The sequence below is a fragment of the Ostrinia nubilalis genome, chromosome 17, assembly GCF_963855985.1.
Source record: "Ostrinia nubilalis chromosome 17, ilOstNubi1.1, whole genome shotgun sequence".
Lineage (NCBI taxonomy): Eukaryota > Metazoa > Arthropoda > Insecta > Lepidoptera > Crambidae > Ostrinia > Ostrinia nubilalis.
This window is the reverse complement of record NC_087104.1, coordinates 8,449,957-8,471,512: the sequence shown is the minus strand read 5'-3', so window position 1 is coordinate 8,471,512 and position 21,556 is coordinate 8,449,957. Positions and strand designations below refer to the sequence as shown.

Genomic DNA, 21,556 nt, shown 5'->3' with positions numbered 1-21,556 from the left:
TTTCCGCAACATGGCGAGGGTTTTTATGTTCCTGGTCAGGCTATACCAGGAGTTATTCTCGCATAAAAGTTTGGTCAAATCGGACCTAAGTTGAGTAGTCAATGCCAGAACCATTTGATAAGTAGTAGATTTCATACGTTTTCAAATCGAACCATAGAACAGTCATCGTAAGGTTTGATATCGCCTATAAGGATTCACTGGTCATTAATTTTTTATCTATTTTTGGCATAAGACCTCGAGATCAAAGTCCAAAATCAAACCTGTACGCATTGTTTTTGCATAAAAAACATAGATCAAAGTGCATCGTTACAGTGCAAAATTAAATCACGTTATTTACAAAAGTATACCTACCTAAAGTCCGATTTTTAATTCGACGGAATTCTGACAGCTGTCATTTTTTGACAATTCAGATGTAATAAGCCTTTTTTGCTTTGAATTAATAGCGACGTTTTACCTGAAAATAAAACGTTTATTAAACATACTTACCTTATTCGAAGCCTTTATAATGAGAGTAGTGTCTGTCTTTTCCTGTTTGAGTACTAGTTTTGACGTATAATCTGCCCACGTGACTTCCGCTCCGGTCTCCCACCGCCTAAGCACGCCTCAATTAACGACACTAGCGCCACCAACGGTAGCTCGAAACTAGGTTTCGATATTCTCGCCATTGTGTTTTATGACACCAGGTAGATTTAAAAAGTAGGCTTCGAATAAGGTAAGTATGTTTAATAAACGTTTTATTTTCAGGTAAAACGTCGCTATTAAACAGTACTGTACCGTTATTCGAAGCCTTTATAATGAGAGACGTGTCTATTATCTCCTGGTGGCGCTGTGTAATCGCCAATGTGATCAATTGAAGAATAAGACATTGATCAGTGAGAAATGTTATGAATTAGTTAGAACCTAAATGATTGTTGAATATTTAGGTGGACACGCTTATCTGTCTACTGAGTGGTAATGTACTGTGTGTAGGTACATTATAATATTTTACAGAACGCAACCTGCATCTGCATCTCCGTAAATTCACGTTTAATGCATCGTTTATTAACTACTATGTAATAATGAACTATCGGTTACTTTACGTCATGTAAAAGGCGCAAAAGCTACGTCCACCTTCACTCACAGTATCAGACCGTTGGATGAATTTAATAAGCTTCGGTAGGAGTGAATAATTATTAGGTATGGATAAGAATATTCACTGGTACAGTTAAGGTCGCTTGCCGATAGCGGGCGTTTGATGATCTCCAACATTTCCCACATTTAGGTATCAGCTCAGATTTTAATATTTATAAACCTTTACAGGACCGTAGCCTAGGTGGACGGTGTAATGAATAGGTGACAATAGCTAGCCGGCTATGTATAGGTACGATACTTTTGTATTGCCTGAGTATTCCGCGTTATCGCTGTTCGCTAGGGATAGCGAAGTTTGAGTCGGAATTGATAAAATTTATAATAATAGTACAAACTTAGTAAACTTTGCGGTTTACCAACGTCAGTGCTGTGGTAAGACTGTGCGACCATTATCTTTAGGGCTAACAGTGATAACTTGTCAGCTAGATCAGCTTATTGACGGTTAGTCAACCAGCTTAATTCAGAGCAATCTTAATATGTAATTATGTATTATTGTAATTACAATTATGATAATAATGTTATAGGGCTGAACAAGAGTTTGTTTGCATCAACACAAAAATTATCTTTGTGTTGGAGTCCTTTAACCACGAATTCTATAAAATCATAATAACATCATTCTACCACCAATAGTAGCGGAGCATCAATAAGAATGTTGCGAAAGCGGGAAAAGTTATGCAGACGAAGTTGCAAGCACAGCTAGAATTAAATGATAGTTTCGTAGCCGATCTAAACCTTATCAGGTTTCATCAAGGCCCTTAGGGTGGGCATCGGATTTAATTTCGAATGATTTATTTTCATCACCTGAATGCCGTTGGACGATCGCTCATTTGCACGATGTAATAATATTTATGTAATGATGTTTGTGTAACACTAAGTTTTATATCATCGCCAATGTCACTCATGATTCATTGAAGTGTACATACCTAAGTTGCCAGTAGGTAGGTAGGTAAGTACTAATTTTTGTGACAATAGTCAGCAGAGACAAATTACTTTATTGACCTAGCGAGTCGGGTAGGTATTAGAATATTTCACGAGGCTGTTGTACTTAAAATAAGTTAACTCGTAAACAGTTGTGTGTGCCACAACATTTTGCTTGTGACTACCTTCGTTACAGTATAATAATTGACGGATTTAAATCACATCAAATACGAATTTTGTAAATTGTACTATGTAGGTAGGCGAAGGACTTTCGGCCCCAAGCAAAGAGCTTAAAAGTGCAGTACAATTATCCAAAATTAATTCCAACCATGTTTATGTACCTACTTCTGTGTGACCCTAAGGTCACAGTGATAATTGGAAAAATTAGAGTTAAATTACTTTCTTGGACTGAAGGTTTTGATTTATTCCCTTTAACTCCTCGTAAAAGTCGTTCATATTCATACGACAATTTTTATTGAACCACAGAGGTGCACAAAAGGTCGAATTAACAATATGACATGGTGTCATATGACATTAATAATAAATTATATTTATTTACTTAAATTAAGTAGACAGGACGTAGTCATTGACACTATAATAGGGCACACGGAAAGTTCAGTTAAGAGACTGAAGACTTGTGTGACTTTTGGTATGCAATCTTTTCTCCAACGAATGTAATGGCTTGTATAAATGAGAAAATAACAAATTGTAGTATGTAAACCTACGCGGTTTAATATATATTTAGTAAGTACGGTTTACTAAAGTCACTGTTTTCTTTGTACAGTGAAATTAAATTGCGAAATGCGTTACCATGCAGCGTGCCCAATTTGTTTTAAGCTCAGATAAGCTTTATACTTTTGGTTATTGTGGATCATAAGTATTTGGTATTGGGTGCCATGAGCGCCTCAAGTTGGCGGTTAAAATGCTCTTTGCCTCACGCAAATCATGAATTGTAGTGTTATAACATGAGAAGAGCCAATGCTTTAGGATTTGTAACGTTACGTGACTTGATCTGCATGTTTTTGGTAACCGAGACTCGGTTAGGCCATTTTGTATTTATGGAGTTCACCTTTTACTGTTACTAGTTTGTAAGACTGTTATTATTTTGTTTATTTATTTTATATAGGTAAGGACCGACTTCATTGTGTTTATTATCCAGACTTGTGTGCTTTTATTACAATAGGGGCATGGGTTATATCTGACCCCGAAGCAAGGATGGGTCCTGAGTTACCCCAGAATGAAGTCGTCCAATAGGTAAGGGCGCGAATGTCGCGACTCTTTCTGTGCGAATCAATTGCCGTCAGAACATTTGCATGAGTCTGTCGGTGTACTATAGGTATGTATAGGCAGAAAAATACTTATTTTAGTATTCAGTACTTTGTGGTACCCGCCAAGCGTTTATGAATGTATACCTTATTTAAAAGACTATCAGGTCAATAGTTGTAACTTTACTTTAAGTTTATTTAATTTCTCCAGGCGTTAACTGTTCGGTACCAAAAATTCAGGGCGTATAGCTGCGGCCCCGATTAATTAACATCCTTCAAGATTCTGAAGGTTTAGGGCAATGCCCTTGTATCATCTCGGCAGTAATGAAATAAGCCAAACTGACACGAATCGAGTAATTTTTGCGTAATCTCATGATCTCTGTCTCCACCTTTTACCCATGGCAGGTCTTAAATAGCTTACTTTTGTCATGAAATAAAGCATTTTAATTAGGGTTCCATAACCCTTGAAAATTATGAGGATTTGGGGCGATGCCCTTATGTCCTCCCGGCAACATCACTTTAATTTTGCCGTGCAAAATAGAATTTCAGAACCTTTTATACTCATGTCTACTCGGTAACTTTACTTATTTTCGTTTGCCGTGGAATAAGGCGTTTGGGTTCTATAACTCTTCAAAATTATGAGGATTTAGGACGATGCCCTCATGTCTTTGAACCGCAAATACAAACGAGCGAGGTTGCTTGGCTCGAAATGTAATGATTTGAGTCCGATTCTCCTTGGGTAATCTCCTATCCCAGAGGGATGAGGGATAACGTCATGAGAGTTTAGAGCGATGCCCTAAGACCTCTCGACGTAAATAAAAATGAGCGAGGTTGCTCGGCTCGAAATGGAGTGATTTGAGTCCGGTTCTCTTTGGGTAATCTCCTATCCCAGTGGGATGAGGGATAACATGAGGGTTTAGAGCGATGCCCTAAGACCTCTCGACGTAAATAAAAATGAGCGAGGTTGCTCGGCTCGAAATGTAATGATTTGAGTCCGATTCTCTTTGGGTAATCTCCTATCCCAGTGGGATGAGGGATAATAAGAGGGTTTGGACCAATGCCCTACTAAGACCTCTCGACGTAAATAAAAATGAGCGGCGTTGCCTGGCTCAATATGAGACTCCTTGAGTGTTTGAGTTTTCTCCTATCCCGGTGGGATGAGGGAGAAAAGGTTCTGGCTCCTGGTTTTTCCCTGTTTGCTCCAAGAGAACTTACCCTCGCTACAGGATTATGCTGCTGCGTTTTGGTTACACTGCCATCTAGCTTGCCGAGTAGCCAGTTTGAGTTTTCCACTGTAGGTATTTAGCATAAGGCGAAATCTCAGATCGATCTGCGGAGCAGAGTTGCGATCGTATTGCTGCCGAAAAATTTTCCAGACGCCGCTAGCATCAAATAAACTGCGTATCAGGCTGAATAGACGATGTTCATCCTTCACCGTTTATTACACAGACTCACTGTTTCTACACAGTAACAGCATAGCGTTTTCCTGAAATCATAGTTTAAGAAAACCACAAAGGTATTATTATACCTACGTACCGTATCCTAATAGGACAAACTGCACACTTCACTCTTGGGTTATAAGACATTCGTTAGACTTCCATAATGGCGGTAGAATAGGTACGTCGGTACGCTACCCTACCTAGCGGAAGTTTTCATACTTTCCCCGGATGCATATTGATAAAGGTAGTTTACCGTTTATTTATTTTGTTGATTTATAAATCAACACAATCCGTCCGATGGAATTCGTATGTCTGAATGGTATTGGTAAGTTGGTACTTACAGCTTATTGTAGCAAGCAATCACATCTTGCGACTATCACATTCCACCACACCATCCTTTGATTTGACCTCTACGCCAACTCTTGCTCCTCTTCCGCACGTGGACATAATATTTCCTCTTTCCTTTTGAAAATAAAGACATCTAACGGAAAACCTTTAGGAACAAACACAGCTAAAAAGGAGTGTTATACCGTTAGGAATGAACATTGCTAAAAAGGAATATTAGTTTTAAAACACATCTAACGAAAACCGTTAGGCACAAACATTGCTAAAAAGGAATGTTAGTTTTAAAACACATCTAACGGAACACGCCGTCAGGTACGAACATTGCTAAGAAGAAAAGTTAGCTTAAAAACATATCTAACGAAAAACCGTTAGAAACAAACATTGCTAAAAAGTAATGCTACTTTTAAAACACGTCTAACGGACTACCGTTAGGTACAAGTATTACTAGAGAAGAAAGATAATTATTTAAAATTACACTGAGTTAGATTGAATGCAATCTACCTCCGAACGGTAACACCGTTGTAAAAATAAATTACACTGCGAAATAAGTAATCACAGTAATTTTTATAAGTTTTCAGCCAGTACATAATAATTTAGAAGTACTTACATTATGATGGTAATATTTTACCTGAATCACGTCACGACTAGTACCTGTGAGATGGGTCGCGAACTAGCGGAGCTAATTCTACGACCGTCTCGAACGGGAACTAAAACACCAATGGCGAGAATATCGAAACCTAGTTTCGAGCTACCGTTGGTGGCGCTAGTGTCGTTAATTGAGGCGTGCTTAGGCGGTGGGAGACCGGAGCGGAAGTCACGTGGGCAGATTATACGTCAAAACTAGTACTCAAACAGGAAAAGACAGACACTACTCTCATTATAAAGGCTTCGAATAACGGTACAGTACTGTTTAATAATAAATAATATGAAATGAAATTTCATCAAGTACAACTTTTAAGATTGAACTATTGTTTGTTTTGTGAATTCAATGTTCACTAATTATTATGTACATTTTAGAGACTAAATAGAAAAAAACGTGTTTTTAACACAGAAAAACAACTTAATAACATAAACGAAAATATGTATTGATCATCAATCATCATTATCGTCATCTTAATCAACTTGGATTATAAAATTGGCATCTTGTTAAATTAATTATTTTATTATAGCCTGACCAGGAACATAAAAACCCTGGCATAGAGGCGCGTCAATTGCATTTGATAGTGCAACACTGAGTACAGTCGTACCTGTGTTAAATTAATAGGCTAACTTTATGTATCAGGATTCAGGATTACGGGCTAATTTGATATTTTCATAAATTAACGAAAAAATATTATTATAGGTAACCTGGTTTAAATAAATTAAATGAAACCATCAATCGAGCTAGTAGGATTTATTTTATTATTCATCAATAATCAATTCAGAACTTGAATATTCAACTGCAATGTCTGCTCATGAACGCTTCAAACTCGGTACTTCTTTCCCAATTCCATAAAATTCAACACTTAGAAAGTGACAAAAAACTTTAAAATAGGTAGTTGAAACAAACCACAGCTAATTTTCATAGTGGACTGTACTATACGATAAACATGTCAGTCAATTTGACAACCTTTGTTGGAAACATTATTCAATGAAAATATTGTCCGAACCCTTGGTATTTCTCTTCGACAAATACTTTAACACATTGTGAACCACTTTTCTTTCACGACTATAAAAATATTTTAGCAATATCATTCACAAAATCAATTGCGCACATTTAAAATAAAGTTTGTTTACACTTTGACAGCAATAGACTGACATGCAAGGTGACATGTCAATGAAGTTTTCAGTTACTGTTGCCATTAAAAGAAATTAGTACCATTAGTTTTCCGCAACATGGCGAGGGTTTTTATGTTCCTGGTCAGGCTATAAGCTAAATTTTATTAACAAAAGGATTTTCATAAAAAAGGTTTGTAACCCATGGATTATTGGCCAGGGAGTCCAGTAATAGAAAAATAATTTCCCAATTTTTTTTGTAACTTCAAAAATATGATAATAAAAATTCAAATGACCATTTTGAAAGGATCAGTACATTTTTAAGCCTTAGTTTTTCAAGTGAAACCTTAAATTCAAGAAAGGATTATTTTTTAATTTGTAAAAATGCTCTCCATTCTTAGTGGGAATGTTTCAATGTTGACAACACTTCTGAAATGTCAAAATTCCGTCGAATTAAAAATCAGAGTATAGTCATAGTAACTATAGTGATCGATCGACTAAGGTGAGATGGATAGTAGAGCCAGGCGGACTTAGAACAAGCCCTACCACCAACCGATTTTGCCCCCACTGGGAAACAAAGCCGAGATCCCTGAGTCTGAAGCAAGTGGTCTTCTTAAGTTCTTACCACCAGACAATTGAGGCGGTTAAAATTGAAAAAAGTATCAGTTTTTTCAAGTTTTTCGGATATTTAGCATCCATTGTAATAGTGTAGAGCCGTGTAGCAATTTTATGATAAAAACGCTCGATTTACAGAATCTGATCTTTTCTTAAATGACCGCAACATAGGCAACTAATATACAAAAAACGAGTTGATGAGAAAATTCAGATTGAGAAGGGTAATCCACCACCTATATAAGTCGTGCCCGTCAAAATTATCCTACAGTTCTTGAGTAAAGACAACAATAGATTATAATATGGTCAAGTTTCTGGTAAGGACCTAGTTACTTTTTTTTTATTATAACAAATTACATAAATCCTACAAGACTACTGAATATGTTCGTTCTTTCGTTCGTTTCAGCCAAATGACGTCCACTGCTGGACAAAGGCCTCCTCCAAGGTTTTCCACAATGCACGGTCCTGCGCTGCCCGCATCCAGGCTCTTCCCGCGACCTTTACCAGATCGTCGGTCCACCTAGTAGGAGGCCTGCCCACGCTGCGTCTTCCAGCCCGTGGTCGCCACTCGAGAACTTTTCTGCCCCAACGGCCATCGTCTCTACGAGCTATGTGCCCCGCCCACTGCCACTTAATTTTAGCAATTCTGCGAGCTATGTCGATCACTTTGGTTCTCCTGCGGATCTCCTCATTTCTGATTCGATCACGCAGGGAAACTCCAAGCATGGCCCGCTCCATCTATGTATCCGTGTCCATCCGAATCTATGTATTAAGATTTAATAGTTAATTTAGAGATAAAATTGTTATGACTGTTCATTTCAGATTATTGCAATGGCGCTGGTGGCTGTGGCGTTAGCCGCCCCTGGTTGGTACCTTTTTGTACATGTTACTATTTATTTGACCAAAATCGAATTCAATAAAAAACGCGCATGTACTAATCTAAGTTTTTTTTGTGTTGCTTAGCCCCTTCAGAGTAAAGGGTAGATCTTTAATTTAAATACCCAAAATGTGCAACCCTGAAAACCGTGCTGCTAGAGTGCGAAAATGTTGCTTCATTTTCAGTTTTTTTTTAAATCTTAAGCGTTTCTATACTGTGTACAGCTAACTTTGCTATAGTTTATAGCTAATTTAAGGATTTACTTTAGGTCAACCGAACTAACAACCGCCGGACTAGGTACTACCATGTATTACTGCCACTAGAGGGTGATTGCGGAGATACAGCCAGTGAAAAATGGGCTACCTATTTACTTTTTCATTATTCTCTATCTATTTTTCAGATGATGATGACCACAAGAGCCACGACAGCCCCGGATTTCTTGAAAAAGTTCTTGCTCATAGTCACGAACACGGTGGTGTCAGTAACGGACATCTTGGGAAAGTTCTTTCTCACAATCACGAAAACGGCGGTGCCAGAAACGGGCCTGTTGGAAAAGTTCTTTCTCACATTCATGAACACGGCGGTGCTGGTGACGGACCTGTAGCAAAGGTCCTCAAACATGTCGGTGATCACAAACACAGTGATTCCAAAATTTCCAATCGCAGAGTGCACGCACCAATGTCCACGTCCAAGAATCACGATAACCAATCCACTGTTTAAAATGTTTGATTCTTAATGTGGTAAATACTATTTAATTATTAATTTTGTACTAAATAAAATAATAATACATCTAACCTCGACGTTTTTCTTTTATGATTGTCTTATAAATAGTACCTATGGTCGGGAGGTAGGTTTTGATAGAACCGCACCCAGAACATTGTTTTTAAACAGTACTATTGAGTAGTCAACACTAGAACCCAGAACCATTTGATATGATGTAGGTATTGAATACTTTTTAAATCGAATTGTAGAAGACTCATAATCGCTTGTAAACTTAACTCGAGTAAGTACAAAGTTCAAAATCAAACCAGTTCAGCATTGCTCTGCATAAAAAACATAAGTTCAACGTACAAGGTTGCAGTACAATATGAAATCACACATTTTCAAAAGATCTGATAATGTCATAGTTACTATTTCATAAAGGATTACATGAAACTTGCTATGTTTCTGGCTATTCTGGAGATTTTTTGGTCATCTCTTTTGGTAATTGAATGCAACCAGATTTTATTTCTTTTATTCATTCATTTAGAAATGGGGAGATCGAGTTAATTGAAACATTAGTTCTTTTTCAAAATTTCGTGCGACCACTTTTCTTTTAACATAGCAATTTCATGATGAAAATTATTATCAGCTACTTAAATTATGTCTAGCCATTTAGAGAATCCCATATTTTCTCAAATGACCGCGACATGTTAAGAAGTCTTCCGTACCTTAGGACCTTAGCTACCACCTATAAAAGCCGTGCTTATCAAAATTATCCCACAGTGTGTGGGATTGTGTAAAGTGTAAAGACAACATTAGGATTTTAATATGGCCAAGGTCCAGGTTCTGGTAAGGATCCATTTTTTATAACCTTTTCTTAAGACCTCAATTGCCGTTTTTTTTAATTTTTCATTGTCTATTTTTTCTCGGTTCCGGTTAACTATTTTTTTTTTTCAAAAGCATTTTATCTATTTACGTATCTACTCTCTTCATACAAGATTCTGCGTGGAATACGCACACGGGACATGCGGTAAAAGCCGCGCCTATAAAAATCGAAATCCGTGATGAAATCCACACGATCACCACAATTACAATAACCCAGCGACCACTAGATTCGGACTCGACGACACCGACAACTTTGGGCTATTGTCGCTTCAAACTAGAGATATACCTATAATTATAATTATTTTTATTTTATTTCAGATTATCGCAATGGCGCTAGTAGCTGTGGCGTTGGCCGCACCAGGTTGGTAACTGTTCACTTTCCACTCATTAACCATATCAAGCAAAACCCTGTTCGACGAGATAAACCAATTATTCTAAGTTGTCTCCTCTACCGGTCGACAATTGGGAATTATCTTTCCAGTTGTCGACCGGGTTACACATTTCCCAACTGTTCCCTTCTGATTCGTGCCAAAGCAGAGGGGACAACTGGACCTTATATCACAGCTTTTATGTTCAATTGTCACCCGTGACACCGGAGGGGATGAAAATTGCTAATATTCTTTCCCATTTGTATGGGCGACGGTAATCACTTACCATCAGGTGATCCGTCTGCTCGTTTGCCTCCTGTCACATAAAAAAAAATTGTCCACTTTTATCATTGCGGGGATACAACTACTTCGTCAAAAATTTGCAATGCTTTTTTTTCACAGTGCTTTAAATTATTTCTCTTATTTTTTCAGGCAACGATGACCACAACAGCCACGACAGCCCCGGGCTACTTGGAAAAGTTCTTGCTCACAGTCACGACAAGCAGGGCGGTTCCAGTAGCGGACTCATTCCAAAAGTCATCAAGCGTATCCATGATCACAAGGAAAATTCCAATTCCAACTCCGGACATAGAAAACTCACGATAACCAGACTGACTATTTAAGAAACTTTGTGATATGTATCGTAATATTAATCTTCTTCGTAATTAATTTGTAGGAAAAAAAATCACATCTCATCTCGACGCCTTTCTTTTAAGATTCTGTTTAAGTATAGATAGAGTAACTTATGGCGAGTTTGTTAGGTAATGTACGTTTAGCTGCTCGTAGGCAAAACGTAAGGCACGAGCGTAAGGTTCGAGTAAATAATAATCGATCTATTTCTCTGCTCGATTACCAATTTACAATCGATCCAGCGTCCCGACTCAGAAATAATAAGCAATTTTAAACGTACCTGCGCGTGGAAGGTTTTGAAGTACAACGAAATGAAAATCCAAATTGAAAAACAGTATTATTTATTTTTTATTAATATAAGGGACATAATTTCTCCTATCTGTTTATCTATTATAATTTTTGCTTTACAATAATTTAAGTCTTCTCGAATCAACTAAAGGCAACTTAATGTGAAGCACAACTTGTTTTACAAACTGGTTTGTATGAGAAATCTACTTTTCGTAAATAGAAAAATACACGTCCTCAGTGCTTTATTTACTGCCTAACGCTACTTGACTCTCCGTGTACTATCCTCGATACTTTATAATACACTGTGCACATCGTCGTAAACTGTGATTATAAAATTACATACAATGTTCAACAATTGCACCTTTATTGATGTCCTCGTAACTATTGATTAATTTATGATTTTAAACGTTTATTCATCCCAACATAAGTTAAAAATCACAAACTGCGTTGTCTAAATAAATATATTTAATATCTACTATTTACAAACACTAACAATTATATACACAGATCAATAATTTATCAAAAAAGAAAACAAAAATAAAAGCGTTATCTATTTTTTTCAACTAACATTAAAGCATTTTAGAAGGCGAATAAACGAACACTATTTATTTATAATATAATTTCGAGATAATTTCAACTCGCACGCCCTCTTTCGTGGCCATACAATATAATACATAAATAAATATCTATCCGAATTAACAATAGCCGCGCGCCCATGTTAGGTTACCCTGTGTGGCGAAACGACAGTCGCGAACAAAAATAATGACGGTCTGTATAAAAATAAATACAAAATGTTCCCCACAGTACACAGCACAAATAAGTTAATAGCAACCTATAAACAATATGAATCTATTATGATTTTAACAATTATTTGTTTATGCATTGTCGACGAAGAACTAGACTCCTTTTGGCTCAATATGAGTTACTAGATACATACTTGTAGTCCTGTACTGCGTCACAAGTTCTTTTTATGTTGAAGACGACACAAATTAGTTTATAGCCACGTTATCACTATGTTAACGAAATTGATCACTACGTAAACGTATTTCGATCTCTGAAAACATCATGGCATATATCACTTTAGGAAAAACGGACAACTCAAAACGAAAACAATAACAGATAATACCAAGAAGCCCCGATGGATTCTGCGAGACATCAAAAATCTGTAAAATTATCTTATCAGGAGCTAACTCGCAGTGGTTCAGAAACGAAATAAATGGCGGAAATACAATATACATAATATTCGCCTCTACAGTTTTTGCCTCTTGTGAAATTGATCTAAATTGCACCAAACAAAATTATATTTAATCGAAGTAAATACATTTTTTCCCAGTTATAAAAAGAACTTTTTGTGTGGCCTTTGCACAATACAATTGAATCTAATAGATACATTGCATTTTTTAATTTCTTAGAGAATCTTTTTTTGCATATTTTATCCCATTTCTAAACCACTGTGCCTCTCGTCTGTACTTTATTAAAAATACGTAACTTTTATAATTTAATTATAACTGATTATTTATAATTTTAACAATCCGCAATCGAATACTGTATTTGAATGACAAACTGTATTTGAAAGAAATAGTTCTATTTTGAGTTCAACAACACCGAACGACATTTAAGATATTTTATATTCAAACATCAATATCACTTGTGTGATATGCATTTTTTAAACAATATAATTATTGTTTCAAACACAGAATGATCATTAGTCGAATCGTTTTTCGAAATGATGAGCAATATGAGGAATGTCGATTAAACAAGCTTGATGCTTTAAATAATCCGATACAAAATTACAATCTCGTTTTATTTTTTGTGAAACGATAATAAATTATGTAGCATTAGATTTATAAACTTAACATTAATTTTAAATAGGTATAATAATATGTATGTTGTACACATACGTTTTTAACATCATTTCCAATCGTTACCAATTTTGAAATATACATATAAGAATTGAATTTTGTTTATATTTTTAGTATACTCTCACGTAGATTATAATTACGTTAATTTATATGCTAAACAAGCATGTAAATAAGCCATCTGTCAAAATATATTAGAACGCCAAACTTAATGATAGGTATCCGTATTATATTTAGGAAACATGAATTTAACATTTAGCTTATAATACCGTTTAACAATACATGTTTACTATAACATTTTCTTAGCAGAAGGTAATAGAAAAGTAACATTACAGCTGATCTTATTACTTCCTGCAAGAAATAATTATGTTGTATTGCCAAAAATAATTACGAAAATAAACACAAATCTCGTTTCAGAACGTAACATTCCTCGTTAAAAAATTGGCAATCGTAGTTTGTGCTAAAGAAACTTACAAAACCTAATCTATTAAAATAAATACTAAAATGATTAGACATAAGTTGGCAACCCGATACAAACTTTCCGATCATAAGAACGCACCTAGGCCTATCGCTGAGAATTACACAATTTCGCTTGGAAAGAACAGATTGGTATTGGATTAAATGTTATTATTGGAAATTGGATTTTATTATTAAATGCTCAAAAATGCATGATGCGATAGTACTGTTCCGAAGCAGTAGTAGGATTTTCTATGCATAACAAGGCAGGTATTTGACCACAATCGCACCTGATGTTAAGTGGGAAGCAATCTAGGATGATACATATCTGTCTTGTAAGCTTGTAACCTTTAAGTGCCTATTATTAATGCAAAAATAAGAAGGGTCAAAAGTGGCACCAAGTCGCACAGAGTAGCACTGCTCAGTTTGTTTTCATTTTATTATTTTTTCTTCGTGTTTCCTTGTCAAAATGTATGCTACTGTTACTGTACAATCTGTGACAGCCTGCTGCAATATGTGCGTAATGTGCGTTTCTTTACACCGATCAAAACAAAAGACAATCGTCGTTTACTTTCCTCCATCGAATGAAAACAAAACACAATCGTAATTTCCAAGCGAAAAGCGCCCTTAACCGTTTAAATATACGTAGGACAGTGGTCTAAACTGGTGCCGCAGGCGTCGCAAACCCTCGCGTCCCGTCGGTTGACGAGCGTGCAGGCGGGGCATTCGCGACCGCCTGAGGTTAGCGGCTGGATCTCAGGCCCTCGCTTGGACTTACCGCACATCTCGCAGGCGGCCACTGTGTCTTTGTTGAGGTAGGTGCACGTGGAGCATTCCCACCTGGAAGGGAGTGGGTTTGATGTTAACACTAGATCCCAGGTAAACGCTAAATAAAAAAGGAGATCATGCACTTATGTAATAACTTATGGGCTACCAACCATTTTAACGCTCACCAGTTTGTTAGGTGCTGTCACTCGCTAATGTTACCAAGTAGTTTTTTATGCAGAACAAGGGAGGTGTAAATACGGCCCTCATTGTATCACATTGTATCAGCATTGGCTGATAACGGTGATCCTATGTGATACAAGCTTTGCTTAGTTACGGGCTAGAGGGCGCTGTGTAAATTCCATATTATGGCCCAAATATACTACTCGCAAAGTCGATCGAGCTTAATTGAATAAGATTGTGAAGATACGAATTATACTTGGTTTCGTGCAATACTAATCTAAATTATAATTTTTTGAACTTCTGCTAACTTCTTCGAAACATCAAATCAAATAGTTATTCAGCACTTAAGCTTCAACCACACCAACGCATGCAGATCTTGAATCTTTAGGCCTTTTCCTGGGCACTTGTACATGTCCCAAATAATAGCTTGCCCTATCACCACTTCGGGACAACATAATGGGCTGGTGCTGAGAAGAAGTGGCGGAAGAAACTTAGTCATAGAAGCGAGCAAGTGTATTAAGATTTTAAGATTTTATATTAACTGACCTGTCGCGCTTCGCGGCTGAGGCGGGGCGAGGGGGGTCCCCGTTGGCAACGGGACGCGGCGGCGAGCGGCGCGCGTCGGGCTCGTCCAGCGACACTATTAGTTGCGCCTTAAGGTCGTAATTCGCCTGCGGCGGTGCTGTGGAAATAAGGATTAGTCCAGTCATTATAGTAAGTTCACCTCGGAATTCGAGATACCCAGCTGTAAGTCTGTAAATACGTGTATATTGACACCCTAAAAGTTGTCTCAAAACCTACATATGGTAGGGTGTAAGCAACTATTAAATTTCAAGGTCAACGGTCACAAAAATCGGTTTTTTGCGCTTTTTTTAGAAATATCTCATTTCCTGTGGGTTTTTTGCTATTTGTATTTATTATCAATATTGTAGAATACTAAATTCTCTACAAATTTTGTTTAAAAACTTTTTTTATACGGTGAACCGTTTTCGAGATAGAGGGCGGAGAGCGCGCGGTCACTGCATCACTTCAGGTCTACTTAAGCGGTTTAGATTTTTCATACAAAAGGATTTTCCCGCTAATTCCTGTTCCCGTGGGAATTCCTAAGTAAACTATAACCTGCCCAGGTGTATGAAGAATAATTGTACCAAGTTTCGTTAAAATCCGTCGAGTAGTTTTTGTTTCTATAAGGAACATACAGACGGACAGACAGACAGACAGATTTTGATTTTGATTTTTGATTTTGATGCAGTGACCGCGCGCTCTCCGCCCTCTATCTCGAAAACGGTTCACCGTATAAAAAAAATTTTTAAACAAAATTTGTAGAGAATTTAGTATTCTACAATATTGATAATAAATACAAATAGCAAAAAACCCATAGGAAATGAGATATTTCCAAAAAAAGCGCAAAAAACCGATTTTTGTGACCTTTGACCTTAAAATTTTATAGTTGCTTACACCCTACCATATGTAGGTTTTGAGACAACTTTTAGGGTGTCAATATACAAGTATTTACAGACTTACAGCTGGGTATCTCTAATTCCGAGATTCTTACCTAATTTAAGCTTAAATGACTGGACTAGATAGCCTTAATACCTCAAGATCTGTGCTTGAAGCGTTCGATTTGGATTTAAGATCGTTATCGCTTTGCTACATCTTATAAGTTACTTGTAAAATTGTTGACTTATGCCATTTAATCGAATCAAAATATTTACTATAGCGAATTATGTAGTGTCTAAACCTGTGATTTATTTATTATTCACAAAGACGAAGATTTAAGCTACTACCTACAGTCTACAGAAGAAGAAGTAGAAAAAAGGTATTTTAGTAGTATTTTTTTTAAAATATTCTAGCTGAAAAACAACTGCCTTTGTATTATATTTCCAATTAAATCAGACAAAACAGTAAAAAAAATCCTTTCAAGCGGGTTTCTAATTAGGAATCAAGTTTCAAAACCATGTCTTAATCTGAACTGAATATTTCGCAAGAATAAGTACAGAAAATAAACTCACCAGGCGTCGTTTTCGAACTATGTCCGCTGCTGTGTCCATTCTCAAGTGGCTTGGCGGGACGCGCGGGCCGCTCGGCCTCGGCCGCGACGAGCTTGGCTGGTTTCCGCACTTTCTTGGCCTCCACACTTGCCACCGACCCGTTCATCGAACTCTGCTGCTTTATCACCTCCTTCCTATCTTTCACGTCCTTCTTACTTAAAAGTTTGACTTTGTCGGGCGCCACTTTAGTCGATATCAACGCGTCGGATTTAATAGGCTCCAGTTTCTTAGGCTTTCGCTCGTCCATCTGCTTTCTAGCTAACTGCTTAGCTCGCTTCAACTCCTGCTCCTGTTTCAATCGCATCAAATTCTCGTTGACTTTTGCCGTCCGGTACGCGTCCTCGTCGTAGGATCTGTCGATGTTTAGCGCTTGCAAGCCGTCTTCCAAATCGAGGGTGGTCGGCTGATACTTCGCCCGCCTCTCCTCCCGGTCTAACCGGTCCAGCGTCCGGGAATCCCGATCCAGAGACGGGGAATACCGGCTCCGAGTCTCCCCGTCCTGCTCTTTGCTCGAAAGATTTCGAAACACGTAATCCCAGCTCTCGTAAGTTCCCATCCCGTCTTCCCTCGCTTTGCTCAAGGCCGGTTGAGTGTCAGACCGCGGTAAACTAGGGAGCGACACGTCACTGAATCCTGACTTTGACGTGCTATTCCTTCTCGAACTTTCGGGCTGCCTGCTTCTTCTGTGACTTCGGTCATCGTCCCGGTGTTTGTCAAAGCGGCCGTTTTCGTAAACGGACGGGGAGTCGAGTTCGATGAGCTGGGCAGTGGGTACAGAAGGATACCTGTTATATTGTGTAGTGGGGGGGTATCCGTTGATAGGTACGTTAGTGGCTTGTTTTATAGGCGCGTAGACTGGTGTGGGGATCATATAGGGTGCTTGGACTGGGTAGTAGTAGGGGACTCCGTAGGGGGTCATGACAAGCTGGCTGGTCACGGTGACGGGGATGTCGTGGGGCAGGGGGTACATGAGGTGGGGGGGCACCGCGTAGGGGGGGTGCATGGGAGGGAGGGGCTCGTCGAACGAGGTCTCGTTGTAGCGGGGGTACCGGGTATCAACTAGCCGGCTCCGGTGGTGGATGTCGGTCACCGTCACGGGTATGTTTGAATATATTTCTGAACCTGAAACAAGGATTTTTCTTATTAAAGTCAGACCGTCCACATTCCGTCCACATTCGGAATTAGCTGAATCTTCAGTTTGGCAAAATAGTCAGTGATATCTATTTTCGATGACCCAATAAATGATTCCAATTATGTATTGAATTAACTGACTGTCAGCCTGTAACCAGGGCCGGTGCAACTCGCTCGAAACTTCAGGCAAATACAAGTTATATTTCAATGTTACCTATCCGCGTATCGCGTTAAAACTTGTTTAAATTAATTCAATTATGCAACGCGAAAGTTTAAAATTAATCCAATTATGTAAGAAATAAATGAAGACACTTGCACGAAGCCTAAATTCAATAAAAAAGCACTTCAATAAAAAAATAAAACACACTGTACCTACTCTCGACACTGGTAAGCAAAGTGCACGAATAGCTCTTATTCATTATAGCATAACGCCGATGATTCTCTATCACTCATACCGTGCACATTAGCACCATCAGCGGCGGCGGCAAGTCTCGCGGCGGCGGCGGTGGCGGCGTCAGAAGCGCGTGCGGCTCTCTCCCGGCACACGTCGGCCCATGAAACACGCGCGCCACCGCTCCATACCGCCTCCCACACTTGAGACAATCTAAAGCCCGGTCTGTGAGCACGTAGAATTTTGTCCAATGACCCCAAGCTACCCATCCTTATCGCTCGCGCGTAATTATATTGCTGTCGCGACTGTGCGACGGGCGCCCGCAGTGAGTATGCGAGCGCGACAGCAACATAATTACACGCGAGCGATAAGGATGGGCAGCTTGGGGTCGTTAGACAAAATTCTACGTGCTCACAGACCAGACTATAGAACTACAAGATCTAAGGCTGACCCACCTGTACCGTGAAAATTAGCACCGTCAACGGCGGCGAAGGCGGCACACACCACGTTCCCACACCTGCGACATTATCTATCTATACCAGGGGTGGCCAACTTGATTAGACATAAGATCTACTGTTTACTAACGAAACCCTGGGTGATCTACCACTTACATACTTCTTGAAATTTTAAATGAAACAGCATAGTTTAGTACATACACAATCATGTAGTATTTTTTGCCTTGCCACGATCGACTGGACTAATAGTCGCGATCGACCGGTTGGCCACACCTGATCTATACCAACAGACATAAGGCCGATTCTCTATCACTCATACCGTGCACATTAGCGCCATCAGCGGCGGCGGCAAGTCTCGCGGCGGCGGCGGCGGCGTCAGAAGCGCGTGCGGCGCGCTCCCGGCACACGTCAGCCCATGAAACACGCGCGCCACCGCCCCATACCGCCTCCCACACTTGAGACATAATCTGGAACAAAAAACTTTGATCAAAACTTGACCAGAACCTTGGATACTCTAGTGCAGTGATTTTCAACCTTTTTCATGACACGACTCCCGTATGAAAAAATATTTGGCGACCCCCCGACCGTTCGCTTTTTTTTCATGCATTTTATAACGTTACAAAGATGTTTGTATGGACCGAATACTTCAATCCATACAACATTTTAATGCAATTGCATAATTAAGATTTCGGATAAATCTGTCTTTGTAACTAATGTTTTTTTTACTGAGGTAGTTTTTATGACCTCTTGCGACCCCCCTATAGAGGCTTGGCGACCCCCCAGGGGGTCGCGACCCACAGGTTGAAAAACACTGCTCTAGTGAACAGAATGTTTATTATGCCGGCACATTTTTACGAGCTGTGTCCCGTCCCACCTTCTGCCACTTAAATTTGGCTATGTTTATCCTAAGGATCTCCTAATTTCTGATCCAATCAATACCATAGGGAAAGTCCGAGTATAGCCGCCGCCCATCAGCTTGTTATCGCATCTCATCTATACGCCAACACCTAGCAGTCTTAGAATATCGAAGCCTCCGTCTTAACACCATTTTCTCTTACCCCAAGCTAGCTGAAAGTGAGTTACTGACCTGGCACTCACACTACGCCACGAGCGCGTCCCGAGATGTGGCCGCCACCATGCAGATGGGAGCGTCCAGTGCCAGCCGCCCCGCGCCCGCCGGCTTCTAACGCCCCACTGGCCCCGCCTACTCAAGGGCTCGGGTCACTGACCTGGCACTCGCACTGCGCCACGAGCGCGTCGCGGGAGATGGCCGCTACCATGTCGGGGCAGATGGGAGCGTCGAGTGCCAGCCGCCCCGCGCCCGCCGGCTTCTAACGCCCCACTGGCCCCGCCTACTCAAGGGCTCGGGTCACTGACCTGGCACTCGCACTGCGCCACGAGCGCATCCCGGGAGATGGCCGCCACCATGTCGGGGCAGATGGGAGCGTCCAGTGCCAGCCGCCCCGCTCCCGCCGGTTTGTAACACCCCACTGTCCCCCGCCTACTCAAGGGCTCGGGTTCACTAACCTGGCACTCGCACTGCGCCACGAGCGCGTCCCGTGAGATGGCCGCCACCATGTCGGGGCAGATGGGAGCGTCCAGTGCCAGCGGCCCCGCGCCCGCCAGCTTCTGACGCCCCACTGGCCCCGCCTACTCAAGGGCTCGGGTTCACTAACCTGGCACTCGCACTGCGCCACGAGCGCGTCCCGGGAGATGGCCGCCACCATGTCGGGGCAGATGGGAGCGTCGAGTGCCAGCCGCCCCGCTCCCGCCGGTTTGTATCCCATCGCGTGCAGAAGCGTCTCCGCGCCCACCATGTTCGCTTCGACTTCGTGCTTGAAGTAGCCGCAGTATAACTGCAAATTTAGAAATTAATAACTTTATTTGACTTACAAACAAAACACAATCGCAAAACAAGATTGCCAACAGCTTGATGTCAGTGTTTGGACAAACACAAATACAAGACAAAACACAATCGCAAACAAAATAAACTGCGTGTGCCTCCGCCAAAGAGGGACTCACTCATTGATCAAGATAGACTGGGGCATTTTTCATCACCATTTTCAACAGGAACCTTTAAAGTTGAGTTGTGTAAAGCTTCAACCACACCAACGTGTACAGATTGTCTTCACCGGCGCGATCCTATGGCCTATGCCAAAGACAGGTCGCGCGACCTGTCACTGGCCTATGATGGTCGACGATGGCGATCTGCACGAGTTGGTGTGGTTGAAGCATATTAGAGCACATATTTCTAAAATGATGATGATCATCATGATTATAATAATTAATAGCATTCGTAATTAACATGTGAAAAGATGCGAGTTCTTAGCAGACGCTAACCACAAACCACAGCGGCGTGACCGCATAATAATTCCGAAAGAAGCATTGTCGCTGCGATCTATTAACTTCGATTGTAATTTTGCAACAGATATGTGCCGGTCCGGTTGTTCGGTGAATTTTAATTGAATTCGAAACCAATCATCATCACAATGCTAGTCAGTTTTGAGATGGTACATACACGCATTCATCTTGGACAATTAAAAGAAACATCTCTTCGCGAAACGAAAGAATCGCGTAAGTCGGTAGCGACCCGCCCTTTCTGAAATTAAATATTTTATGTTGATATTTAGAAAGAGAAATAACATCTAAGGTTTAGCACATAACTGAGTCAGGGGATATATGACATGACAGAGCGTAGAATACGTCTCGCTGACGTTTGACATCACAAAAACACCTTCCACTCCCAAACCTCCGGCACTGACTCAGCGCATTTGGCTTATAACTCCTACTTCTCTAGTATCTCCTGCCGTCTTTAAGTAACTCTGGCAACGCTAACTCACCCGTAAAGCACAGAAGATCCTTATAGGTCTATGTACACTACACAGGCGTGGCCCTATAATCCATAAATATAATACATAAAATAACATGAGATAAGTATCTTAACTAACTCACCCGTATAACCTTATACTCCTTCCTCCAAGGCTGGGCCAGTAAGTTCCCGGCGTACCGCGCCAGGGCCGCCCAGCCCAGACCGGCGCGGTACGCACTAAACT

The 21,556-nt window shown here is 40.0% G+C and overlaps 1 protein-coding gene and 1 long non-coding RNA gene across 2 annotated transcripts; one reads left to right on the top strand and one right to left on the bottom strand.

Moving 5' to 3' along the window:
- The first annotated feature begins 7,744 nt into the window (after positions 1-7,744).
- LOC135079777 (uncharacterized) lies at positions 7,745-9,074 on the top strand. Its single transcript, XR_010258897.1, has 3 exons — positions 7,745-7,779; positions 8,285-8,327; positions 8,740-9,074. It is a non-coding gene; the product is annotated as an uncharacterized LOC135079777 (long non-coding RNA).
- A 4,197-nt stretch (positions 9,075-13,271) lies between these two features.
- On the bottom strand, positions 13,272-19,828 carry LOC135080010 (uncharacterized). The gene is made up of 5 exons (XM_063974679.1): positions 19,733-19,828; positions 18,823-18,970; positions 16,488-17,648; positions 15,022-15,157; positions 13,272-14,367 (listed from the first exon to the last, which is right to left on the bottom strand). The coding sequence occupies exons 1-5, from the start codon at positions 19,781-19,783 to the stop codon at positions 14,163-14,165; spliced, it is 1,701 nt and encodes a 566-aa protein (XP_063830749.1). The 5' UTR covers positions 19,784-19,828; the 3' UTR covers positions 13,272-14,162.
- Positions 19,829-21,556: the final 1,728 nt, after the last annotated feature.

What these genes read in the sequence shown, in the direction of transcription:
- LOC135080010 (XM_063974679.1), bottom strand. Translation starts at nt 19,783, where the DNA reads ATGGTAGCGGCCATCTCCCGCGACGCGCTCGTGGCGCAGTGCGAGTGC. An exon ending in TGATGGCGCTAATGTGCACG is followed by an intron (nt 17,649 to 18,822) that starts GTATGAGTGATA and finishes TCCTTGTTTCAG; the next exon opens with GTTCAGAAATATATTCAAAC. An exon ending in TCAGCCGCGAAGCGCGACAG is followed by an intron (nt 14,368 to 15,021) that starts GTCAGTTAATAT and finishes ACTCCCTTCCAG; the next exon opens with GTGGGAATGCTCCACGTGCA.